This window comes from Echinops telfairi, unplaced genomic scaffold (genome assembly GCF_000313985.2).
Source record: "Echinops telfairi isolate 266 unplaced genomic scaffold, ASM31398v2 ScPeMD7_18;HRSCAF=68, whole genome shotgun sequence".
Classification (NCBI taxonomy): Eukaryota; Metazoa; Chordata; class Mammalia; order Afrosoricida; family Tenrecidae; genus Echinops; species Echinops telfairi.
Genome location: NW_022103915.1, coordinates 124,405 through 146,234, shown reverse-complemented (window position 1 = coordinate 146,234; position 21,830 = coordinate 124,405). Strand labels below are relative to the sequence as shown.

The following is a 21,830-nucleotide window of genomic DNA, read 5'->3' as shown; positions in this document are numbered from 1 at the left end:
CTCCCTACACCCAGTGGGCACTCTGGGAACCGACTATGCAGAGAGGCCTCCTGGAGTCCATTGGGTGGCTTGTGGGTGTCAGCCTGTGTTGAGGGGCAAGGAGGAGGAGGGCCCCAGAACCAGCCACACGGGCCCTCGTTTGGTCTCCTGGGCCCAAGGTGCCCAAAAGGCAGCAGAGAGGGCACCACATGATAGGGACAGACTCTCAGGACAGGTGTGGACACACCAGGTAGTGGTGGTGATGGCTCCCAGGAGGAAGAAGAGGGTGAGGAGGACGCAGTGGTCATGTGTGCTGTGGTGGGTAGCAGCCTGGTGGGGCAAGGCCAGGACAGGAGAGCTATGTGGAGGCCCCATCAGGCAGCAGAGGAGGACTTTGAACATGAACTGGCCTGGACAGAGTTGACAAAGGCCCAGGTGTATCTCTGCTGATGCCCCCGTTTCTGGTGTGAGGGACAGAGTCAGCCTACCATCCCTGGTGTCAGACCCCTGTCAAGACAATGATGTTAGCACCTGCTTCCTCCCTCCACTGTCCTAAGCCCTGGGAGAGGTGCCACCACTGACTGTGACCCAGGGGGCTTCTGAAAGGCAGAGACCCTCAGGATAGGGGGAGAGGTGGCCAGGGGTGGTGGCCATACCTCAGGGGATGTTGCAAGTTTGGCAGGGCAGGGAACCTCCCCTCTCAGGTCCTGAGCCCCAATCTGCTCACCTGTCAAGATGGAGAGCCCTGGTGTCACGGGAGGGTACTGGGGCTGCCAACCTCAAGTCAGCAGTTCAAACCCACCAGTTGTTCTGTGGAAGAAAGAGGAAGCTTTCTGTTCCCATAAAGACTGACAGCCTCAGAAACCCACAAGGGCAGACCTGCTCTGTCCTATGAGGTCACTGTGGGTCAGAACAGACCGGATGGCAGTGAGTTCAGTGAGTGACAGCACATGAAGGAGGGAGAAGGGTGCAGAAGCTACCTGGGTCGACCCAGGCAGAGCAGAAGATAGGCAGAGGTGAGCTGAGTGGGAGGGGGTGATGACGACACCCCATGAAATGGGCAGCCTGAGAACCAACCAGAGCCAGTCCTGTGGGAATTCAGGACGAGGGGAATGCAAACTCAAGGTTCCGAAACGGGCCTTTTCTATGGAAACCCAGCCATGAGAAGAAAGGAGGTCAGGAAAGGCTGGCTGATGGGTGGGGAACAGAACAAGAACAGAGCAAAACCTCCTGGAGGAAAAGTCTGGAACCATCCTGGAAGACGGAGAAGCCAGAGCTTTGAATGGGTACACTTAGCAGCATGGGGGCTGTCTCCCTAGAGTAGTGCATGAATTTAATGCAATCACAAATATATACATACATATGCTAAAAGGTGGCTTTTTTAACCCAGCAAACCATCTGAAGTTCATAAAGAAAATGAGTTGAGCAAAAGTAGCCTGATGTCTCCAGTCTCAGCACCTTGTTGGTCACATTGCAAAGCTTCACTTATTAAAGCTGCCTGGTCCGTGAACAACAGAACTTGATGCGTGGTCAAGAAGCTCTCAAGCCAAGGCAGGGGTGGGAAGAGAGAATTGACAAAGAGTTTTAAAAAAACATAAAAGAAAGTTGTAGGCAGATCTTTTGAGGAACACCAGGATAAAGCCCAGTGAGCCAGAGGTTTGAGAGTGAAAAAATGAACCATAAACCTACTAGAAGAAACCTTGGTCGAAATCCACTAGAGCTGTAGAGTAGGGACTTGTAAACAACCTCCGAGTTCAGAAGCCATCAAGGGGAAAAAAGGATGTTCTCTGATGACCGGAACAGGCCTACTGAGGCAGAATGCTTGCCGGAGCAAAGTCAAGAGGTAATCAGCAACCTGGGCAGAATCCAAGCTGCCCAGTCATCAAAGGACTCGCCTTGCTGACGTACAGTAGCAGTGCATCAAAAGCAGCTCACGGCACTGTGGAAAGGAATATGTTGCTTCCTCCCAAAGCTGGGATGGAAATACCATATGGCCCAGCAATTCCCTGTTTGGTGTACACCCTAGAGAAACAGAGAGAGGCGCACATTACAGGACTCTTGATAACCGCACAAAGCTAGAAACAGCCGGAGAGCCCATCGCTGGAAGGATGAATCAACAGACCTGGCAATCTGCTTCCGAAAGGTCCCTCCCTCCCTTGGAAACCTTATGGGCAGCTCTGCTCTGCATACATAGGTTGCACAATTGGGATCAGTTGGATAGCAACTAACAACAGTGCATACCAATAGCAGCTAACTATAGTACATACCAACAACTATCAACAGTGCATACTAACAACTAACAATAGTGCATACCAACCACTAACAGTGCTTGGCAACAAGAACTAACTGCAAAATGCACACCAACCACAAACCGCAGTGCATACCAATAACTAACAACAGTGCATACCAACAGCAATTAACCACAGTGCATGCCAACACTTAACTACAGTGCATACTAACCACTAACTGCAGTGCGTACCAACCACTCACTGCATGCCAGCAGCAACTAACCACAATGCATGCCAACAACTAACAACAGAGCATGCCATCACCTAACAACAGTGCATACCAACAGAGAACATGAATGCACACCAACCACTAACTACAGTACATGCCAACAACTATCAATAGTACATGCCAATAGCAACTAACTACAGAGCATACCAATAACTAGCATCAATGCATACCAAAAACTAACAACAGCACATACCAACGACTAACAACAGTGTATGTACACAGTGGAATTTCATTGCAACTTTAAAGGGTAATAGCAAATCTGTGCAAGACCTCAGACCACATGAAAGATGAGCCTGGAAGGCATTGTGCTGAGCTAGTCACAAAGGGACAAATATTATATGGGACTGCTATTGTCAAGGATCTCATCTTGCTCGGATTGACGATCAATGATCATGGAAGCAGCAGTCAAGAGCTCAAACAATTCATTGCATGGGGCCAATCTGCTACACAAGACCTCTGTAAAGTGTTGAAAAGCAAAGATGTTACTTTGAGGACTAAGGTGCACCTGACCCAGGTCACGATATTTTCAATTGCTTCGTATGCATGTAAAAGTTTGACATTGAAAAAAAAAAAAAAAGTTTGACATTGAATAAAGAAGATTGGGGGAAACATGCATTTGAACTATGGTGTTGGTGAAGAATATTTAAAGTTCCATGGACGGCCAAACAAACAGATCCGTCTAGGAGGAAGTCTGGCCAGAGTGCTCCTTAGAAGCAAGGATGGCAAGGCTTCATCTCACGTACTCTCGACATGTTTTCAGGAGAGACCAGTCCCTGGAGAAGGATGTCATAGCTGGTAAAGTGAAAGGACAGTGAAAAAGGAAGGCCCTGTGTTAGGCTGGGTTGGCTGGAGAAACATCTGGTGACGCTCACGTATTTGTAAGAGAGAGCTTTCTATCAAGAAGTAAGTTTATTTATTTATTTATTTATTTATTTATTTTTATTGGGAATAATATTTTATTCTGTCATCTTTGTTTACATTTGAAACTGGGAATTCAAAATTAACATCCTTGCCCGTAAGCTTCTTATAAACTCCAGAAAAGTGTTCAACCTTGTTTTCTACATTGTTCTGCTGTGCTCTGTCTAAATGAACCTTTATAAGCCTGCTGCCGTCCAGCGTGACCCGGATTCTCTTGCCCACAGTTTCACTTGGGAAGAGCACGTCTTCAAGGATGGCATTGTGCACCGCTGTCAGAGGGCGGCTCGTGGGACGCTTTTGCTTATTCTTTGTACGGCTTTTCCAAGTTGGTTTAGGCAGAATTCTCCTCTGAGCAATAAAGACAACGTGCTTTCCGCTGAATTTTGTCTCCAGTTCCCGTACTAGCCAGACTTGAATTTTCTGGAAAGATTTCAGTTGAGGAACAGGAACAAAGATTATAATAGCTTTCCGACCACCACCAATTTTTATTTCCTTGGCTGCCGTTATATCCATCTCCCTTAACTGAGCCTTGAGGTCTGAGTTCATCTCCAGCTCAAGAAGAGCCTGAGAAATGCCGGACTCGAATTCATCCGGCTTTTCACCATTGGGCTTCACGATCTTTGTGCTTGAACTGAACTTGGGTGTTCTTGCCAGCCTAGGAAGAAGCCAAAGTCTCGTGAGAGCTTGTCGAATCTCTAAGAAGTACTTTTATATCAAGCAAGCATCCCAGTCCAGATCAAGTCCATAAGTCCGATACTAGTTCATAAATCCCTCTTCAGACTCATGCAGCCACATGCAATGATGTAGAATGCAGGAAGATCACAGATCAGTGGGTACAGGGTTGCATGGCCCCAATGGTGGTGACTGCATCACAGGGCTTGTGTGGGTCTCAGCGTGGCTCACAGGCATGAAGGTGAAGGCAGAGAGGAGAGGGTCCCAGGACCCTCCTTAAGGGGAGCTCACACCCACAAAGAGGCACCACCAGGCTGTGACCTGATTGACAGGCTAGACTCCACTTCTACACTTTTATATCTTCAAGTTGACACAAAGTTGTGCAACTACCATCGCCCTCGAGGTAATGGACGGCCACAGAGGCTGCAGCCATGGGCTGCGGCATAAGAACCGTGTGAAGATGGCCCAGCACTGTCAGTACTTCATTCTGTTGGACATAGGGTGACTATGAACCAACTTGACAGCCCCTAACAATAACTAGTAAAAAAAGTTAAGAGATTTTCACATGAAACGAAATCTTATTTGATGGTTTCTGGTGGGGGGGGGGTGGTAAGCTACTGGCTAGAGGGCAGACAGGAGTTAACTTGGGTGAAGGGGAGACAAGAAGACAATAAATACAATAAAAGGGAGGTTGACAAAACAGGTATGGAGGCAGAAGCCACTGAGAGGAATGGAAGAGTTCTTGGCCTCAGAGGTCAATACTGTTCTACAGACAACAGTGGTGACCTGCACATAGCTGTCTGGGTAGACACACATGGCTGAACCCGTGTGGGAGGGAGAGTGGGAGTATGCCCCTGTCTATGTTGTATGTGTGTATATACGTATACGGAGGGTATTTGTATGTGTGTATTTACCCTTGCCGCAAGTACACCCGTAAATGTGGTGGACTGTACCGGGAAAAGCTATGGAAATAGCCATAACCAGATGCCTTGAGGGCATGAGTCACTGGGGCTGAGGACTAAGGACCAGAGGCTCAGGGGACACTACAAGTCCGCAGAGAGAGTGTTCAATACCTTGCTCTGGTGAGTGGAAACTGGGGTCATAAAAACAATGATTGGTCTCTCCTCCTCTGGAGCAAAGGTGAGTGAGGAAAATCACAGGTTCATGGAAACAAGGAATCCAGAGGATTCGTGCATCACTAGAATCCCAGGCTTTGTGGCCCTGAGACAGAATTAGCTGGTACATGGCCACCTCTACCAAGTGCTCAGGAAGGAATCATGGTGAAAGGTCCTAAAATTGCAAAAGAGACCAGGCTACACCAGATAGAGATGGGTGGAAACCCCAACTCTATGGCCCTAAGTCACCCATCAGGTAGAACTGAACTCACCCCGTGACTCAGCCAAACAATAGGTTTATAAGGGAGCAGTAACACTATGGAGGGAGGCCCACCTGAGAATAACCCCTTTGAGATCAGAAGGGTAGTGTGGACCATAGGATGATGTTCAGAGGGTTCAGAAAGGAGGAATAGGAACAGGCAACCCAGGGAGGACATGGAGTGAGAGATGTTACATTGTGGGGATTGCAAAAAATGGAACAAAATGTGTATGAATTGTTGAATATAAACGTGATGTCCTGCTCTGTAACCCTTCACCCAACTCACTGTAAAATGTTAACACAAACACACACAAAGCAGCCAGCAGTCTGCTATAGGGCAGAGCCAAAGACCAGGAGGAAGCACTCTAGAGGGCAGGAAATGGAGACACAGGAAGTCTCTCATCCAAAAGGATGCTGCACCTCCCTCACTGTAAGAGAAACACAGATAGAAGGAATACAGAGATGCCATTTTCCATCTATCAGATGGGCAAACATCCCAAAGCACGTCACCACCTCGGGCAAACCTGTGGGGCGGCAGGACTTCTCACACAAATAGTGAGAGCTGGCTTGATGCCTGGGAGTTCTGTGTCATGTCCGACCTGGCAGCAACCCAGGACATTGATGCAGAAATCCAGCGTGAGGCTGCCAAGAACTGTCATGGTTTCCATCTTGCTGGGATCCACAATCATGGAACAACACTCATGGAAGCAGCAGTCACGAGATCAGACCAAGTACTGCACCAGACCTCTGTAAAGTCAAAAAGCCAGGATGTGCCATGAAGCCTAAGGTGCGCCTGACCCAAGCCATGGTATTTTCAATCGCCTCACATGCACGTGCAAGTTAGACATTGTATATATGGAAGACCAAAGAAGAATTGATGCATTTGAATTACGGTGCTGGCAAAGAATATTGTGAGTACCACAGGCTGCCAAAAAGACAAATAAATCTGTCTTGGAAGAAATGCTCCTTAGAAACGAAGACGGAGAGACATTGCTTTGTCAGGAGAGACCAGTCTCTGGAAGGGGCTGTCGTGCTTGGTAAAGTAGCGGGACAGCGCAAACGAGGAAGGCCCTCGACAAGACGGTCCACCACAGCGGCTGCAGCCACGAACTGGAACATTGCAGGGCCTCTCGGTGTCTCATTCTGGGCACATCGGGTCGCCATGAGTGGGAGCTGACTCGGTGGCACCCAGGGACAGCCCTGCATGAGCGCATCAACAGTGTGGACAAAGACAACTGCAGACACCAAGCATCACCAGTAGGAAACATGGTCATAAGTCAAAGTCTGTGCAAGCTCAGAAATCCTGTGAAATTCTGTCCGCCTGCAAACAGTGGTTAGGCTGGCTCTTCTCTCTGGATTAAGGAGCTTGCCGAGAACTAGTCCGTGAAGACAGTGAAGGTCCGCAGCAGTGTTGAGGACCTGCTACCTCTGCTGACTGGTTCAAAATGTGGAACATTACCAGGAGCACTGTAAGCCGATGAGGGGATACACAATTATTCTACCAAAAAGAATCAGTCAGTGCTCACACATTTGAGGAGGTAACATATGATAAAGAACCAATGACACTGAAGGAAGAAGTTCAAATGCACTGAGGCATTGGAAAAAACAAAGTTCCCAAAGTTGACAGAATACCAATTGAGAAATTTTAACAAGTGGATGTAATTCTGGAAGTAGGCACTCATCTAGGTTAAAAAAAAAAAGTGTGTGTATGGGGGCGGGGAGGGAACAGCCACACAGAAGAGCCATGTTTGTGCCCATTCCAAAGAAAGGGGATTCAACAGAATGTAGAAATTTCCACAAAATTTTGCTGGAAATCATTGGGGGAGAAAATGGTTACAGCAATACATCTAAAGGGAACTGCTAGAAATTCACCGTGAAATCCGAGGAGGACATAGAACAGGGATATCAGTGCCGATGTCACATGGGGCTTCGACAAAAGCAGAGAATTCCCTGGAAGATGTCTGCCTGTGTGTATTTTGTTTGTTTATCTGCAAAGGCATTCTACTGTGGATCATAACAAACTATGGATAACATTGCAGAGAATGGGAATTCCAGAACTTAATTGTGCTCACAGGGAACCGAGGCAACCGTCCCAGCAAAACCAGGGGCTCCTCCATGGTTTCACATCAGGAAAGGTGTGCGCACCAGCCTTGTATCCTTTCACCAAGCTTTCATTTTGTATTCTGAGTAAACAGTCTGAGAAATTGAGCCATGTAAGGAAGAGTGTGGCATCGGGACTGGAGAAGGTTCATTAGCAAACTGTGATATACAAATGACAGAAACGCGTTTGCGACAGTGAAGAGGACTTGAAGACGCACTGATGAAGACCAGAGACAACAGCCTGCTCTCTGGATCTTGGAGAACTGAAGCCGACTGAAAACCCAGCTCACCGCCGTCGAGTGCCTTCTGATTCATAGCAGCCCCGTACGCCCAGAGTCGAACTGCTCCTGTGACTTTCTGGGGCTGTGACTCTACGGGATCTTTCTCCAGTCAGAATGGATGACATGCGGGAAAATGACATGGTGGGTGTCTAACTTCTCGAGGGGGAAAGAGAATCAAGATCCCCATCCCAAGGCTGATTCCAAGGAGCTGAATGTCAGACCCATGTGACACCGACCACATCTGTGGCACTCTCTCTGTGCTGGGCTCCATCGTTCATTGCAATGGCCACACAGAACTCGGACAGTACTTAGGATTATGGGGTTTTTTAGGGAAGTAACAGGCTACAATTCAGGATCAGAAATGACTCAGCATAAAATTCTTCAGTCAGGATATCTCAGCAGTGTCCACAGGCATGCTTCGCTCTGGCCTTTGCCCTGAAGGAGTAAGTGTTAAACAACCGCTTTCCTCTGCCAGTAAGTGTCCAGCGGTATCTCACGGTACCAGTAAGCCTCGGCCTGAAGGGCCTGAGCTCTAGCTCCACATCACTAAGCTCCACCAAGTGCCTAGAAGCACCCCATTTAGCCAGGAAGCCTTCTGCCCACAGGCCCTCAACTCTCACTCTGTGTCAGGAAGTCCACAACTCTGTCTCCTGCCAGTCTCCTGGTCCTGCGGCCTCTGCTGCTGTTTCTCACCGGCTCTGGCATCTCCTGGATGAAGGAGGTTCTCATGGCAGGGATCTCAGACTCAAAGGACACACTCTACTCTTGGCTGTTCTTTCGAAGTGCTTGTGAGATCCCCTTCCCACCTGTGGACTGAATCGTTTTAAGTCTAGCAGATGGCAAAGCTAACCAATCCCCACACTAGGGCTCCATGTACCTTTTTTGCATGGTCCCACCCCCAGAGGATGGATTATATGAAGAAGAATGCAGCATCAGGATTGGGGAAAGGCTTATTAACACTCTGATATGTAGATGACACGACCTTGATGAAGATTAAGGATTGCAGCCTTCAGTGTGGATTACAACTCAATGTTAAGAACACCAAAATTCTCACAACTGGACGAACAGGTAGCATCATGATAAATAGAGAAAAGGTTGAAATTGTCCAGGATTTTGTCTTGCTTGGATCCACAGTCAGTGCTCATGGAAGCAGCAGCCAAGAGATCAAAAGACGGATTGCGTTGTTAAGTCTGCAGCACAGACCTCTTTAGAGAACTGAAGGGCAAGGGTGTTGCTCTGTGGACTCAGGGGAGCCTGACCCCAGCCAGACTATTTGCAGTGGCCTCATACACGTGTGGAAGTTGGACATGGAATAAGGAAGACTGAAGAAGAACCAACGTGTCCAAAGTGTGTTGCCGCCAAAGAATACTGAAAGTGCCATGGACTGCTAAAAGGACAAACAAGTCAGTCTTGGAAGAAGTATGGCCAGCATGACTCTTAGAGGCAACGCTGACAATACTTCATGTTACACACTTTAGACATGTACCAGAAGAAACTGGTCCCACGAGAAGGACATCGTGCTTGGTAAAGGAGAGGGACAGTGACAAAGAGGAAGGGCCTTGATGAGATGGACGGACATGGTGGCTGCCCCACTGGACACAGGCGTGGGAACGGTTGTGAGGGTGGTGCAGGGCCAGGCAGCGTTTTGTTCTGGGTTATGTAAGGTGCCTATGAGTAGGAGCTGACTCAAAGGCAGCCAAGAGCTAGGCCGCCACAGGGTGCCATCCAGCTTGGTTACACTATTAGCAAGCTGCCCAACCCCTTGGTGGACAACAAACACCTCACATTTGCATACCCCCACCTAGTTGTTTGGTGAGAAAGTTATAAAGACTGGCTAGAAGGGCCCTAGGAAGTGATTCACTGCACCTCACAACAATATAAAAAATTCTTACAAGACTAGTAAACAACCGCATCATAAACAGAAAATACGGAATTTGAGCAAAGATTCATTAGCAACCTGCAATATGCAGATGACACAACCCTGCAGGCTGACGTAGAGGAAGCCTTAGAGCACTCAGCTGTTGATGAAGATAAAAGACTACAGCCTTTAGCGTGGGTTACAGCTCAGTGTAAGTAAGCCAGATCCTCTCAACTGGACCAATCAACAAGCTCATAGTCAACAAACGAACAAAAGATTGCACATTTGCTTGAGAGCTCATGAAGCAGCAGTTAAGAAATCACGATGTACCACACTGGGCAAATCTACAAGAGAGCTTTTTACAGTATGAAAGAGCAAAGATGCTACTTTGAAGACGAAGGTCCGTCTGCCCCAAACCATGCATGCGGATGCTGGGCAGTGGGTAAGGACGACTGGGGGAGATGATGGTGTGGTGGGGCGTCCTGGAGGTATCCTACAGCGTGCCAGAAGAATGAGCCAGCCTCTCTTGGAGGAAATTCAGCTGGAATGTGCCTTGGAAGCAAATGGTGAGATTTTGTCTGATGTATTTGGGACATGTTATCAGGAAGGGCCAGCCCCCAGAGAAGGACATCATCCTTGGGAAAGCAGAAAGTGAAGACGCTATTGAGACGGTTGACACGGTGGCTGCAGCAATGCGCTCAGATGTAGCAGTGTTGTGAGGGCGGCACATGGACCAAGCAGTGTGTTGTTCCGTTGTCCATCGAATTCCGATGAGTCAGAACCATCTTGACAGCACTTGACACAATGACAACTTCTGTGGAAAAAAGGAAGAGTTCATATTCGCTGGAAATGGCAAAAAGAAACCCCAGGGGTTTCTTATTATATATATATAAAGGCAAGATGTCAAAAAACAGAACTAGAGGATAGTTTATGTGCTTCATCAGTGCTGTACCACATCCTGGATACATCATCCCTCTGTTAGGCTTTGCTGTGAGGGACCGTCCAATTATCTTACAGGTGGATTTTGGGTCTCTGTCTACACTCCTTCACATCAATCTGATTGCTTATTTTTGAATTTGATACCTATTCCCGTCAACACCTCATAATCCCACAGGCTGGTGTGCTTCTTCCATGTGGACTTAGTTGCTTCCCTCCTAAATGGCCGCTTGTTTAACTTCAAACCTTTAAGACCCCAGATGCTATATCTTTTAATAGCCAGGCACCATCAGCTTTCTTCTCCACATTTGCTCATGCACCCATTTTTGTCTTCAGTGATCTTGTCAGGAAGGTAGGTATCATATAATGCCACATTATTCGAACAAGCCATTCTTGTACTGAGGTACGATTTAAGTAGAGACCCAATGTCCATCTGCTTCCTCCTTATATTTATATACACATATAGACAAGTACATCTATCTTTATATATTTACATCTTACATATGTTTATTTATAAGTATATATATTATTTTTACTTTCTTCTTTTTTCCTCTCTCTTTTTCCTCTCCACTTGCCCCACTCTCATGTGTACCCATCATTCACCTCTCAGTAATTCCTCTCAGATACATTTCAAGGAATCAAACATGACCAGGAATACTACCCCCTCCTCACCACCAACTTTAGATCCCTTGCTATCCCCCTGTCCCTGTCGTTATTTGCTCATCCCCTCTCCCCTCCTCCTCCTCTCCCATGCCCCACTGGACCTGTTGATCACTGCTGTCTCCTTGGTGTTTGTTAAATTTGTTCATGCTTGCTGTGTGGACTAACCTGGTCTATGCTGGAGTATGTTCTGTGTGTGCTGGAAAAGAATGTTTATGTGTTTTTATTAGGTGGAGTGTTCTGTGAGAGAAACTTTATCTAAGACAGCAGTTCTCAACCTTTGGTTCGTGACCCCTTTGGGAGTCGAACAACCCTTTCACAGGGGTCGCCTCAGACCATCGGAAAACACTATTCCTGATGGTCTTAGGAACCGAGACACCGCTCCTCTATCCGTCTCCAGGCGGGTCCGCCCACATGCAGATATGCCCACACAGGAGTACCCGCCATGAAGACTATTACCCATGCTACACCACGCTTCAAGGTACAATTTCATTAGAAATAAATATTTCACAATGTATAATTACATATTATTTTTGTGATTAATCACTATGCTTTCATTATGTCCAATTTGTAATAATGAAAATACATCCTGCATACCAGATATTTACATTACCATTCATAACAGTAGCAAAATTACAGTTACGAAGTAGCTTAGAAAGCTGATGCTCAAACCGCGATACCATCAGAGCTCCTTAGTTATGAAATAACAATGAAAATAATTTTATGGTTGGGGGTCACCACAACATGAGGAACTGTATTAAAAGGTTACAGCATGTGGAAAGTTGAGAACCGCTGATCTAAACGATCAAGTTGATTAATAGTTCTTCTGTGTCTACTGATTTTATTTTCTTTTGATCTGTCCTTCCTGAACAGTGGTGTATTAGAATCTTCTATTATTTTAGTATCGCTATTTCTCCCTTCAACTCTAAGAGTTTTATGAATATATTTTGAGTGTCATTTATTAGGTACATAGATGTTTATTATGGTTATGTCTTCTTGTTCTGTAGTATAATGCTCTTCCTTGTTTCTGAGGATAGTGTTTACTTTGAAGTCTGTATTATCTGAAATTGATATTTCCATTCCTATTTGTTTTTACTATTGCTTTAGCCCCATATTTTTTCCATTCTTTAATTTTTAGTCTGTTTTTAATCTTTACATCTAAGGTGTATTTCCTGTAAGCAGCATATTAATGGGTCCTGTTTCCTTATCCATTCTGCTAGTCTCTGTCTCTTGACGGGTAAGTTCAGGGTTCTCATCAATAGGTATGATTTTATTGCTATTACTTTTCTATGTGTTTTTTGTTGATGTTATTAATTTCTTTTTCATCTTGATTTTCTGTGCTGAGTCTTTTGTTAGTGGGGCTTTTGGCATTTTTCCCTTTGCTTTCTTTATTTTTATTTTACCGTTTGCTGCTTTTTTATTTTGATGGAGTTTCACTGCTGTCTTTGAGGTTAGCTTTTTGTTCCAGGTTTAAGGTAGTCTGTTCTCTCGAAAACTACTTGGCTTTCTATTCAAGTGTCTCACAGCTGCTTTATCTTTTCTATTACTTTGTCGTTTTCTGGATTGTGGAATGTTACCTCTGGCTCCCTAGTTTCAGTTTGGGGCGTTTGTTTCATGCTGCGTGCTGCTGGAGTGGGCTGGTTTCTTGAGGGTTGTGCCACGTATGTTGACCGTGGGTTGCTGTCAGCTGTTGTCGTTGACTGTCTGTCCAAAGAATTCCCATTAGCATTTTTTGTCCTATGAAAACATTGTTCTTGTTTTTTACAAATTTCTTTAATTTTTTTCCTTGTCTGAAAAATATACTTATTTCTTCTTATATTTAAGTGATCATTTTACTGGATATTTGATTCATGGCTGGCTTTTTTCCTTTCAGACTTTTACATATGTTCTTCCCTTAACTTCTGTCCCGTTGTTTCTGTTGACAACTACAAGCTTATCTTACGATTCTCCTTCCTGGGTAACTGTTCTTTTTCACGTTACTCTCAGAATTCCTTCCTTTTCTTCCATGTTGGAAAGTTTACCTGTGATGTGTCATTTGTGCTTTTTTTTAAGTATTGAATTTTTCTTTTCTTTGTCCAGATGCTGCCATCATTCTTTCCTGGGCAGCTGCTTTCCCTGGAGCCCTTGGCATCCGCTCCTCTTTTTTCCCTTCCCTCCCTCCCAGTGACTTTCTTTTCTGGTTAATTCTGTTTGGGTTCTTTCAGCATCTTAAAAATTTATTTTCTCCTGTCATGATGTCAGTGAAATATTCTTCCAGTATGTCCTGGATGGACAATTGTGTGTGTGTGTTTTCTTTTCCCTGTTCTGGAATGTTTACCAAATATAAGTAGTCTTTCAACACTGCCCCCACATAGTGCTTAGGCTTTGTTGAGAGTTCCAGTTCGTTTTATGAATGGCTCTTCCTGTGTTTTGTCTCAGGGTTTGCCTGAAAGCTCACGAAGCTGGGTTCCCGTTGCTTCAGTTCTTCTGCTGTGCCCTCTCCACGTGTTGTCTAGATTCTTAGCTTTTTATCTTCTGAATTTCTATTTGGAGTTGTATGATGTTTTTACTTGTCTTTTCCTTCTTTCTGTCTGTCTGTCTTGCTTTGTTAGGTTGCTGTTCCAGTGTTTTTTGTGTGTTTGTTTTGTTTTCTATAGCTGTATTGGTGTTTTCCTCCATCTGATCATAATTCTTCTGAATTCCCTCATGGAGAGTTCCCATGCCTTTTCCTCCCCAGAATCTGTGCTTTGGCCACGCTCTTGTGCCACCTGTCTTGTTTTCTCATGTGTACTGAGATTTTCTGCTGCTTCCAAGACATACTGATATTTTTATGTTTGTTTCTGTTCGTTGACTGGGTGATATTGGAGTGGGTGATGTTCCCTGCCCACTAGTTGTAGCTGTTGAAGATTCAGGGATGGCTCAGTCATGTGGCGATAGCTAATTCTAAGAAGGGAATGATGACAAATAAATAAAACAAGAACTAAGGGATACTCAAATAACAAAACCTAACAAACAACCTTACTCCCCTTACAAACTCGGTAGGAAAAATAAAAACAAGCAAGCAATCAAATAAACAAAACAAAAGAAAGAAAAATAATCCCAGAAGAACACCAAATCCTAAAGCCAGAGCTAGTGGCCCGTTTTTGTCAGAGCCCCTGTCTTGAGTTTGCTTTCTGTGGTTGTCAGGAAGTGTAAGCCAATGACTGAAGCAGCCACCTCTCAGAACAAAGCCACTTTGAAAAGACACAGAAACAAACACCTACCATGAATATGCCTTTGTCTCAGTGCAGGGTCGGGAGTTTGTGTCCTTGCTAACGCTGAGTGTCAAATCTCAGTGCCTACAGGTGTCATCAGTGAACAAATATGTCGGCCTGGGTCTCAACCCTGGGGCTGTGGGGGAAACCAGTGTATTTCAGGCTCCCTGTTCACTTCCCCTGTGCATCTCAGGTGTGTGGAAAAAGGGTGCCACTGTTCACAGTGAGGGTAGATTAGGTCCTGAGTATACCTCCGCTCACCTGGCAGGTGTGGGGAGCAAAGAAGTAGCCCCCATGTGTCTCTCTCCCAGTCTGATGGACTGGGGTCTTCTGTGCCATGGGAGGACCTGCTTGGTGGGCATTCAGAGCCTGAGAATTGGCTGCCTTTCCCAGCCTCCCTATGTGAGCATCTCCCTTCGGTTCCCCCAGTTGGTCTGGCCCGCTCATCTCTCCTACCTAAGCGATTCAGAAGGCTTTTGCTTCTTCCCAGTTTTTAAAAAGCTTTGCTCCAGAGGGTGGATATCGAGTACCTGCCTGTGCTGCCACGTTCTACCAGAAGCCAACGTTTTTGACAGTGAATGTGACCCCATTCCTCTCCACGGTGTCATCCTCAGCACGGTGGACAAGCAGATGGTCTGATGTTGAATGGCAATGCCAGTGCGTTTCAGCTCATCGAGGCCTAGGATATTAATCGTTATGTGCCATTTAATTTTTTGACTTCCAGCCTCCTTAGGTTCATGCTTCATCACTCCATATTCTGATTATTAAGGGGTATTTGGGGCTGTTTTTTCTCATTTTGCATGTACCCCATCAGCAAAAGAAGGTCTTGAGAGTTTTGCTCCATCTACATCATCAAGGTCAACTCTACTTGGAGGAAGTAGTTCTTTCCCAGTTGTACTTTGAGGCCTTCCCACCAGAGGGCTCTTCTCCAGCCATCAGACAAAGTTCTGCCCCGGATCTTCAGGTTTTCAGTGGCTAATCCCTTAGAAGTGGAGCGTTCTTTCTTCTTCAGAGTCTGTTTTAGTTTGGAAGATGCACTTAAGACCATCATGGGCTGAATCTTCCAGTCCCCTTTTGGGAGCGTGCCCTTGAATATGAACCCCCTGCCTTCCTTCCCAAGTTCTTCTGGGAACTCAGCACCATCACTCACCTCTCAGGTTGGTATCCTGAGGTAACTGCGTGTTGCTGCTGTGCTGGAAGCTATGCTACAAATATTTCAAATTCCAGCAGGGTCACCCATAGTGGACAAGGAGAAAGCAGAGGTCAGGGCCTCATATCATGTGTCAGGGCTGCTGTATTCAGCAGGGGCAGATGGCGTGAACAGAATCATTATAGATTACCCATGCTCAGGAGCCCTGGTGGCATAAGGGATTACATGGTGGGCTCCTAAGCACCTAACCTCAAGGTTGGCGGTTTGAAGCCACCATCTTCTCTTATCTGCTCTCCAGGGTCACTGAGCCAAAGCAGCTGGACAGCAGTGGTTTGTTTGGCTTTTTGGATTTGTCCCTCCCGAAACCCCCCAGCATGGTGGTCAAGGTGACTGAGAAGCAGTCACCCAGGATGGAGCAGCAATGGTGGTAAAGCAGGAGCAGGTCTCCCAGGGTGGCCAAGGCTGGGAGCGCCTAGCCCCACAGCCTTTAACGGGGAGCTGAGCAGAGGAGGACGATTGAAAGGCAGGATGAGGAGCCAGTAGGCCCCTGGCCCCTCACAGGCAGAAGACAGGGTTCTGCCTTGGGGAAGCTGAATTGTGAGGGGTGGGGTACTGTCCTGTGCTAGATGTCAGAGGGGTGGGAAGGTGTCTGCATGCTGCAGAGATCAGCTGCCCCAGCCACCAGGGAGTGGGCAGGGCCAGCTCAACGGTGTGTGGGGAGAGTGGAATTAAAAGGCCGTGGTGTTTTCTTACCTGCATTTGAAAACCCTTATAACTGTCAGGGATGTAACTGGTGCAGCAGGAAAGATGCTGGAGGTTGGATCCTGCTGGATACAGCAAGGGTGAACCGCCGTGCCCCGCAGGCCATGACAGCACCCTCCCTTGCATGTAGAAAGAAGCTTGGAGAAACGGAAGAAAACTCATAGGAGAACAGAATCTGCACCCGCAAAAAAGGAAGAGAAGAGATTCTGTGCCCGAAACAAGAAAGATGACATTTTTTCCTGAAAGAAACATTCAGAGGAAATACTGAGGGCCTCAGAAATGAAACAAGTGAGCAGAATTGAAATGTTCCGTCAAGGGGCAGAATGTGAAGTGAAAAACCTTGGACAGCAGAACCAAAAGACACAGACTTGGGAGTGCGGAAGAAAAGAGCAGGGATTCGCCCTGGAGCACCAGCTTCTGGCCACAGAGAGTGGAGAGACTGAGCAGAGAGGCAGCTAGAGACTCAGGCCCCATGATTGAGAAGGCCTGCAGAGCCCCTTACACAGGAAGTGGAAAAGGCATTTCACTGTGAGCTTTCAGAACATTGGAGGGGATTCTGAAAATTACTATCTGGATTAAAACAAAAAAACTCACTGCCATTGGGTCCATCCCAAGTCTTAGTGACCCTACAGGGCAGGGTACAACTACCGCTGTGTGTTTCTGAGACTCTAAACTCTTTGTGGCAATTGAGAGCCTCATCTGTCTCCCTCAGAGTGGCAGGTGGTTTTGAGCTGCTGACCTTGCTGTTAGCAGTCCAGCACGGAACCAGTCCACAACCAGGACTCCTGACGTAGTAGTGCCAAAGCTGACTTAACACAAGAACAGGCATGCATATAAACTCGTGGCCACCAATAACCACACACAATCCAGAAGTAAATGAAAATTACTGCTGCTGAGGGGTTTATCAATCCTGGATTCCATGTATTGAAAGCTCTTATCTGTACCAGTGTACATACGCTGGTCTAACAGGATTTGTGAGGTCAAACTGGGGCTATGATTGTGGGGGGGAGGAAGCATTAAAGAACTAGAGCAGGGGTGTCAAACTGGTGGCCCGCAGGATGCATGCAGCCCCCCCGAGGTAATTTTTTGTGACCCACAATGCTCTGAAATAAAATGAAAATAGAAAAAAATGTTATGAAGAAAATAGCGCTTAGGGGAGATCAAGGCAGTACCGTACACACAGTTCCCTCATTACATTTTATTTCAGAGTATAGTGACTAGGGCCACAAAAAATTAACTCGGGGCCACATGCAGTCCACAGGTCCCCAGTTTGACACCCCTGGACTGGAGGAATGTGTGTGTTTCGTCTGTGCCACACTGCACCCTGGATGGCTCGTCCTTTCCATGTGTCTCTTCCGTGAGAGAGTTTCCAATTATCCACAGATAGTCTTTGGGTCTCCACTCTGACCCGTCTCCTTCACGTCGTCGTCGATGTGATGATTGTTTTTGAACTTCTGATGCCTGTTCCCATCGACACCTCGTGATCACACAGGCTGGTGTGCTTCTCCCATGTGGGCTTTCTTGTTTCCCAGCTAGATGGCCTCTTGTTTAACATCAAGCCTTTAAGACCCCAGATGCTGTATCTTTTTATATCTGGGCACCATAAGCCTTCTTCACCACATTTGCTTATGCACCCATTTTGTCTTTAGCGATCATGTTGGTCGGGAAGGTGAGTATCACACAGTACCACATTATTAGAACAAAGTGTTCTTGTGTTGAGGGAAGACCCAAGTAGATGACCAAAGTCCGTCTGCTACTTTAGTGCTTTACCTATAAATATATATACATAGCCCAATACCAGGGGCATAGGAAGGGAGGGGATAAGGGGCATAAGGGGAAACTGATGGCAATGATGGATGCATAACCCCCCTCGAGGGGGATGAATAACAGAACTCTGGGTGAAGGGCTACATTGAAGAACGGTGTACGATATGAAAATAATAATCTATCTGATTTTAGAAAATAAATAAATAAAAATTCTGGGTGTGACCTTAAACCTTTCCCCAAAAAAGAAACGAATAATATATCATTGACTAAGTGGTGTAGGGTAGGGGAAGGAGGGAATAAAGAGGAGCTGATCTCAAGGGACTCAAGTAGAAAGAAAATGTTTCGAACATGATGATGGCCGCATCTATAGGGATTCATCTGATGTGATTGATTTATGGATTGTCATAATATCTGTGAGAGCCCCCAATAAAATGATTAGTAAAAAAATATTTGCCAGTACCATGAAATGCAAAAATGTGAAGTAAATGAAATAATTAAAAATAAGAAGTAAGTGATTCCCCACTGGTGATGAAGGGCCCTGGTGGCACTGCTGTTAAAGCGATCGACTGCTAACCAGAAAGTGGGCAGTTTGAACTTACTAGCCTCTCTGTGCCTGGGGTCAGTCTGCTGCACAAGACCACTTCCGAGTGTTGAGAAGCCAAGATGGTACGTTAAGGACTAAGGTGTGCCGGACCCCAGCCACGGTATTTTCCATCGCCTCATATACATGTGAAAGTTGGGCATTGAATAAAGAAGGCAAAGGAATCGGTGCATTTGAATGGTGCTGAGGAGATTATTGAAAGTACCATGGACGGCTAAAAGGACAAACAAATCTGTCTTGGACGAAGTACACCCAGAGTGCTCCTCAGAAGCGAGGATGGTGAAACTTTGCCTAACATACTGTGGATGTGTTGTCAGCAGAGACCAGTCCCTGGAGAAGGACGTCGTGTTTGGTCAAGCGGAGGGACAGTGGAAAAGAGGAGGACCTTCTTCGACAAGACAGATGGACACAGGGGCTGCACTGATGGGCTCCAACAGAAGAGCAGTTGTGAAGAGGGCACAGCACCGGCAGTGGTGTGTTCTGTTGGACACAGGGTCCTCATGAGTTGGAACCACTCGACGGCACCTAACCACAGCCCCTCCGGAAGCAGTCCTGGTGGCACAGTGGTTCTGAGTTGGGATGGTGACTGCAAGGTGAGCGGTGAGCCCACCATCCACTCTGCAGGGAAAGACACAGCTGTCTGCTCCCACACTGTCAGCCTGGCACACCCACCAGGGCAGCTCTGCGCTGTCCTGTGAGTCGGCGTTGACCCGATGGCCGTGAGTGTGTGAGTGAGAGAAAGGTGGGGCCATCTGTTTCCATCAAGATGGACAGCCTCGGAAAGCCCATGGGGCCGCTCGACTCTGTCCTGCAGAGTCACTGTGAGTGAAAGTCACCTTGACAGGAATAGGTCTGGGCGATGCTGATTCAGCTTCCCACAGGAGCTCCTCCTGCCGAGCTGCTGTAGCCCTGATTCGCCACCTGGGGCAGGAAGATAAAAGAGAGAAAGGGTTCACCAGTCTAATCCAGGCGTAGATGAGAAAGTCCTGAGTAGTGGCAACCAAATCTAGCTCAGTGGCATCTACAAGACTGACCGTCCAGTCCGCAATGATGCCCCCCAGTGCTCACACCCACACGCTCCTCCAGGGACCAGGGACTTTGACTCTGTGGTTCCCACCTGTGTTAGTCCGGGTGGACTAGGGAAACAAATCCAGGGAGACTCAGATATGTGTAAGAGAGAGCTTTATATCAACGAGTAACTGAATATAGCGAAAACATCCCAGCCCAGTCCAGATCAAGCCCATAAGTCTGATGTTTGCCCATATATCCAATACTAATCTATAAATTCCACTTTCGACTCACAAAACACATGAAATGACGCTAAATATGGGGAGATCACAGCCTAGTGAGCGGAAAGTTTTGTAGATCCAGTGGCGGTGGAAGCATCTCAGAGCTGGCGTGGGTCTCCACATGACTCCTCCAGCTCCAGGGCTCTAGCCGCCATCAGCAAAACTATATGTGACCTGTCAGCAGGAATGTCTCGCAGGGAGTGTCTGTGTATCTGGCCTCCAGTCAGCTATGTATCTCCTTAGAGGCTCCAAATGAGGTCATCAAGCTGTGACCTGATTGACAGGCTAGACTCCACCCCTTCGCACGTTGACAAGAGATTATGTAACTGCCACCCCACCCAACCCCAAGTGCTGACAACAGTCCCTGCCACATCCAATCCATTAAATGAGTAAATGACAAAGTTGCATCCCAAAGACAAAGACATTTGGAAGTCATCAATAAAGTGATCTACCTTAATAAGAGGCTCCAGTCCATGATCAAGGCCTGCAGCCTTCAGTCTGGATGAGCTCTGTGTATAGAAAAGCAAAGCCCCGCAACTGGACAAGCCGAGGAGAGAAGGTGTAAGTGGTCAAGGATTTCATCTTGTTTGGATCCATAATGAATGCTCATGAAAGCAGCAGTCAAGAAGTCAAACGATGCATTTCATTGGACACATCTGCTGTACAAGATCTCCCTAAAGTGTTGAAGAGTGGGGCTGTCACGCCGAGGACTAAGGTGCATCTGACCCGAGCCGCAGTATTTTCAATCATCTATGCATGTGAGAGTCGGACATTGCAGAAGGGAGACCCAAGACGAATTGTGGTGCTGGGAAAGAATCCCGACTACATGGTGGACTGCGAGACGAACAAACAAACCTGTCTTGGATTGGCTGCAACCCCACAACAGTTGTAAGGATGGCACAAGAGAAGACAAGGGAAGAGAGGTTGCTACAAACCAACCCTGACTCAAGGGCACCTGATGACAACAGCAGCACATTACTGACAGGAGGAGAATCACATGATTAGTCCATTCAATGTTGAGAATAATAAACACAGTTACTTTCCTTCAATACAATACAAAACACAGGAATCTGGATCCCTGACAAAGTAGGAAAAGACAGGTGGGCATTTCTGTAAGGTATAGGGGGTGCATTTGACAGCTGTGACGCACATCACTGAAAGCATGCTTTATCACATTTTGGAGTATTAAACACGACATGGAAAAGCCGAAACTGTGCCCTAAGTTATGAAGAATAAATTGGGTATATCTGAAAATGAAAGATTCATTGGTCACCACCGGCAAAGAGAAAATATCTGCCTGCAATAACCATGCAAAGCAGCCCTAAAAACTCTGAGCAGTAATAGCAGAGGAAGGTAAGACAGAAACTCATCACTCAAAGATGAAGTTGTTCCGTAAAAATTGCCAACCAGAAAAGAGAATCCCATTCACTTTAGCAACGGAAACCAAGCAATCATTAGAATTAAATCTATTCTTGTTTAATACCTAACACGATGAGATGACACAGTGTAACAGGTGTTAATTGTGGCTACCGTATGTACAGTGAAGCATTACCTCGGGATCTGCTGTGTCCTCGCCATAGCTGTTGTACCATTGGGGCATCCCTCATCTTTGCCGGCCCTCCACGTGACTAAACACGAGGGCCTTTTCCAGTGATTGGGCTCTCCCGATGCTGTGTCTAAGAAAGCAAGGCTCACCGTCTTCGATTCAAATACCAAAAATAGTGGTATTTCTTT

At 46.5% G+C, this 21,830-nt stretch overlaps 2 protein-coding genes across 2 annotated transcripts in view; one reads left to right on the top strand and one right to left on the bottom strand.

The window, feature by feature from the left end:
• TEX22 (testis expressed 22) overlaps positions 1-21,830 on the top strand; it is a 28,537-nt gene that overhangs the window by 246 nt on the left and 6,461 nt on the right. The window lies entirely within an intron of this gene.
• LOC105979996 (40S ribosomal protein S7-like) lies at positions 79-21,674 on the bottom strand. Its single transcript, XM_045287747.1, has 3 exons — positions 21,649-21,674; positions 3,475-4,069; positions 79-147 (listed from the first exon to the last, which is right to left on the bottom strand). Exons 1-3 carry the CDS (start codon positions 21,672-21,674, stop codon positions 79-81), a joined length of 690 nt encoding a protein of 229 aa, XP_045143682.1.

What these genes read in the sequence shown, in the direction of transcription:
- LOC105979996 (XM_045287747.1), bottom strand. Translation starts at nt 21,674, where the DNA reads ATGGCGAGGACACAGCAGATCCCGAG. An exon ending in AGGACACAGCAGATCCCGAG is followed by an intron (nt 4,070 to 21,648) that starts GTAATGCTTCAC and finishes GCTTCTTCCTAG; the next exon opens with GCTGGCAAGAACACCCAAGT. An exon ending in TTGAATTCCCAGTTTCAAAT is followed by an intron (nt 148 to 3,474) that starts GTAAACAAAGAT and finishes CCTTGGGCCCAG; the next exon opens with GAGACCAAACGAGGGCCCGT.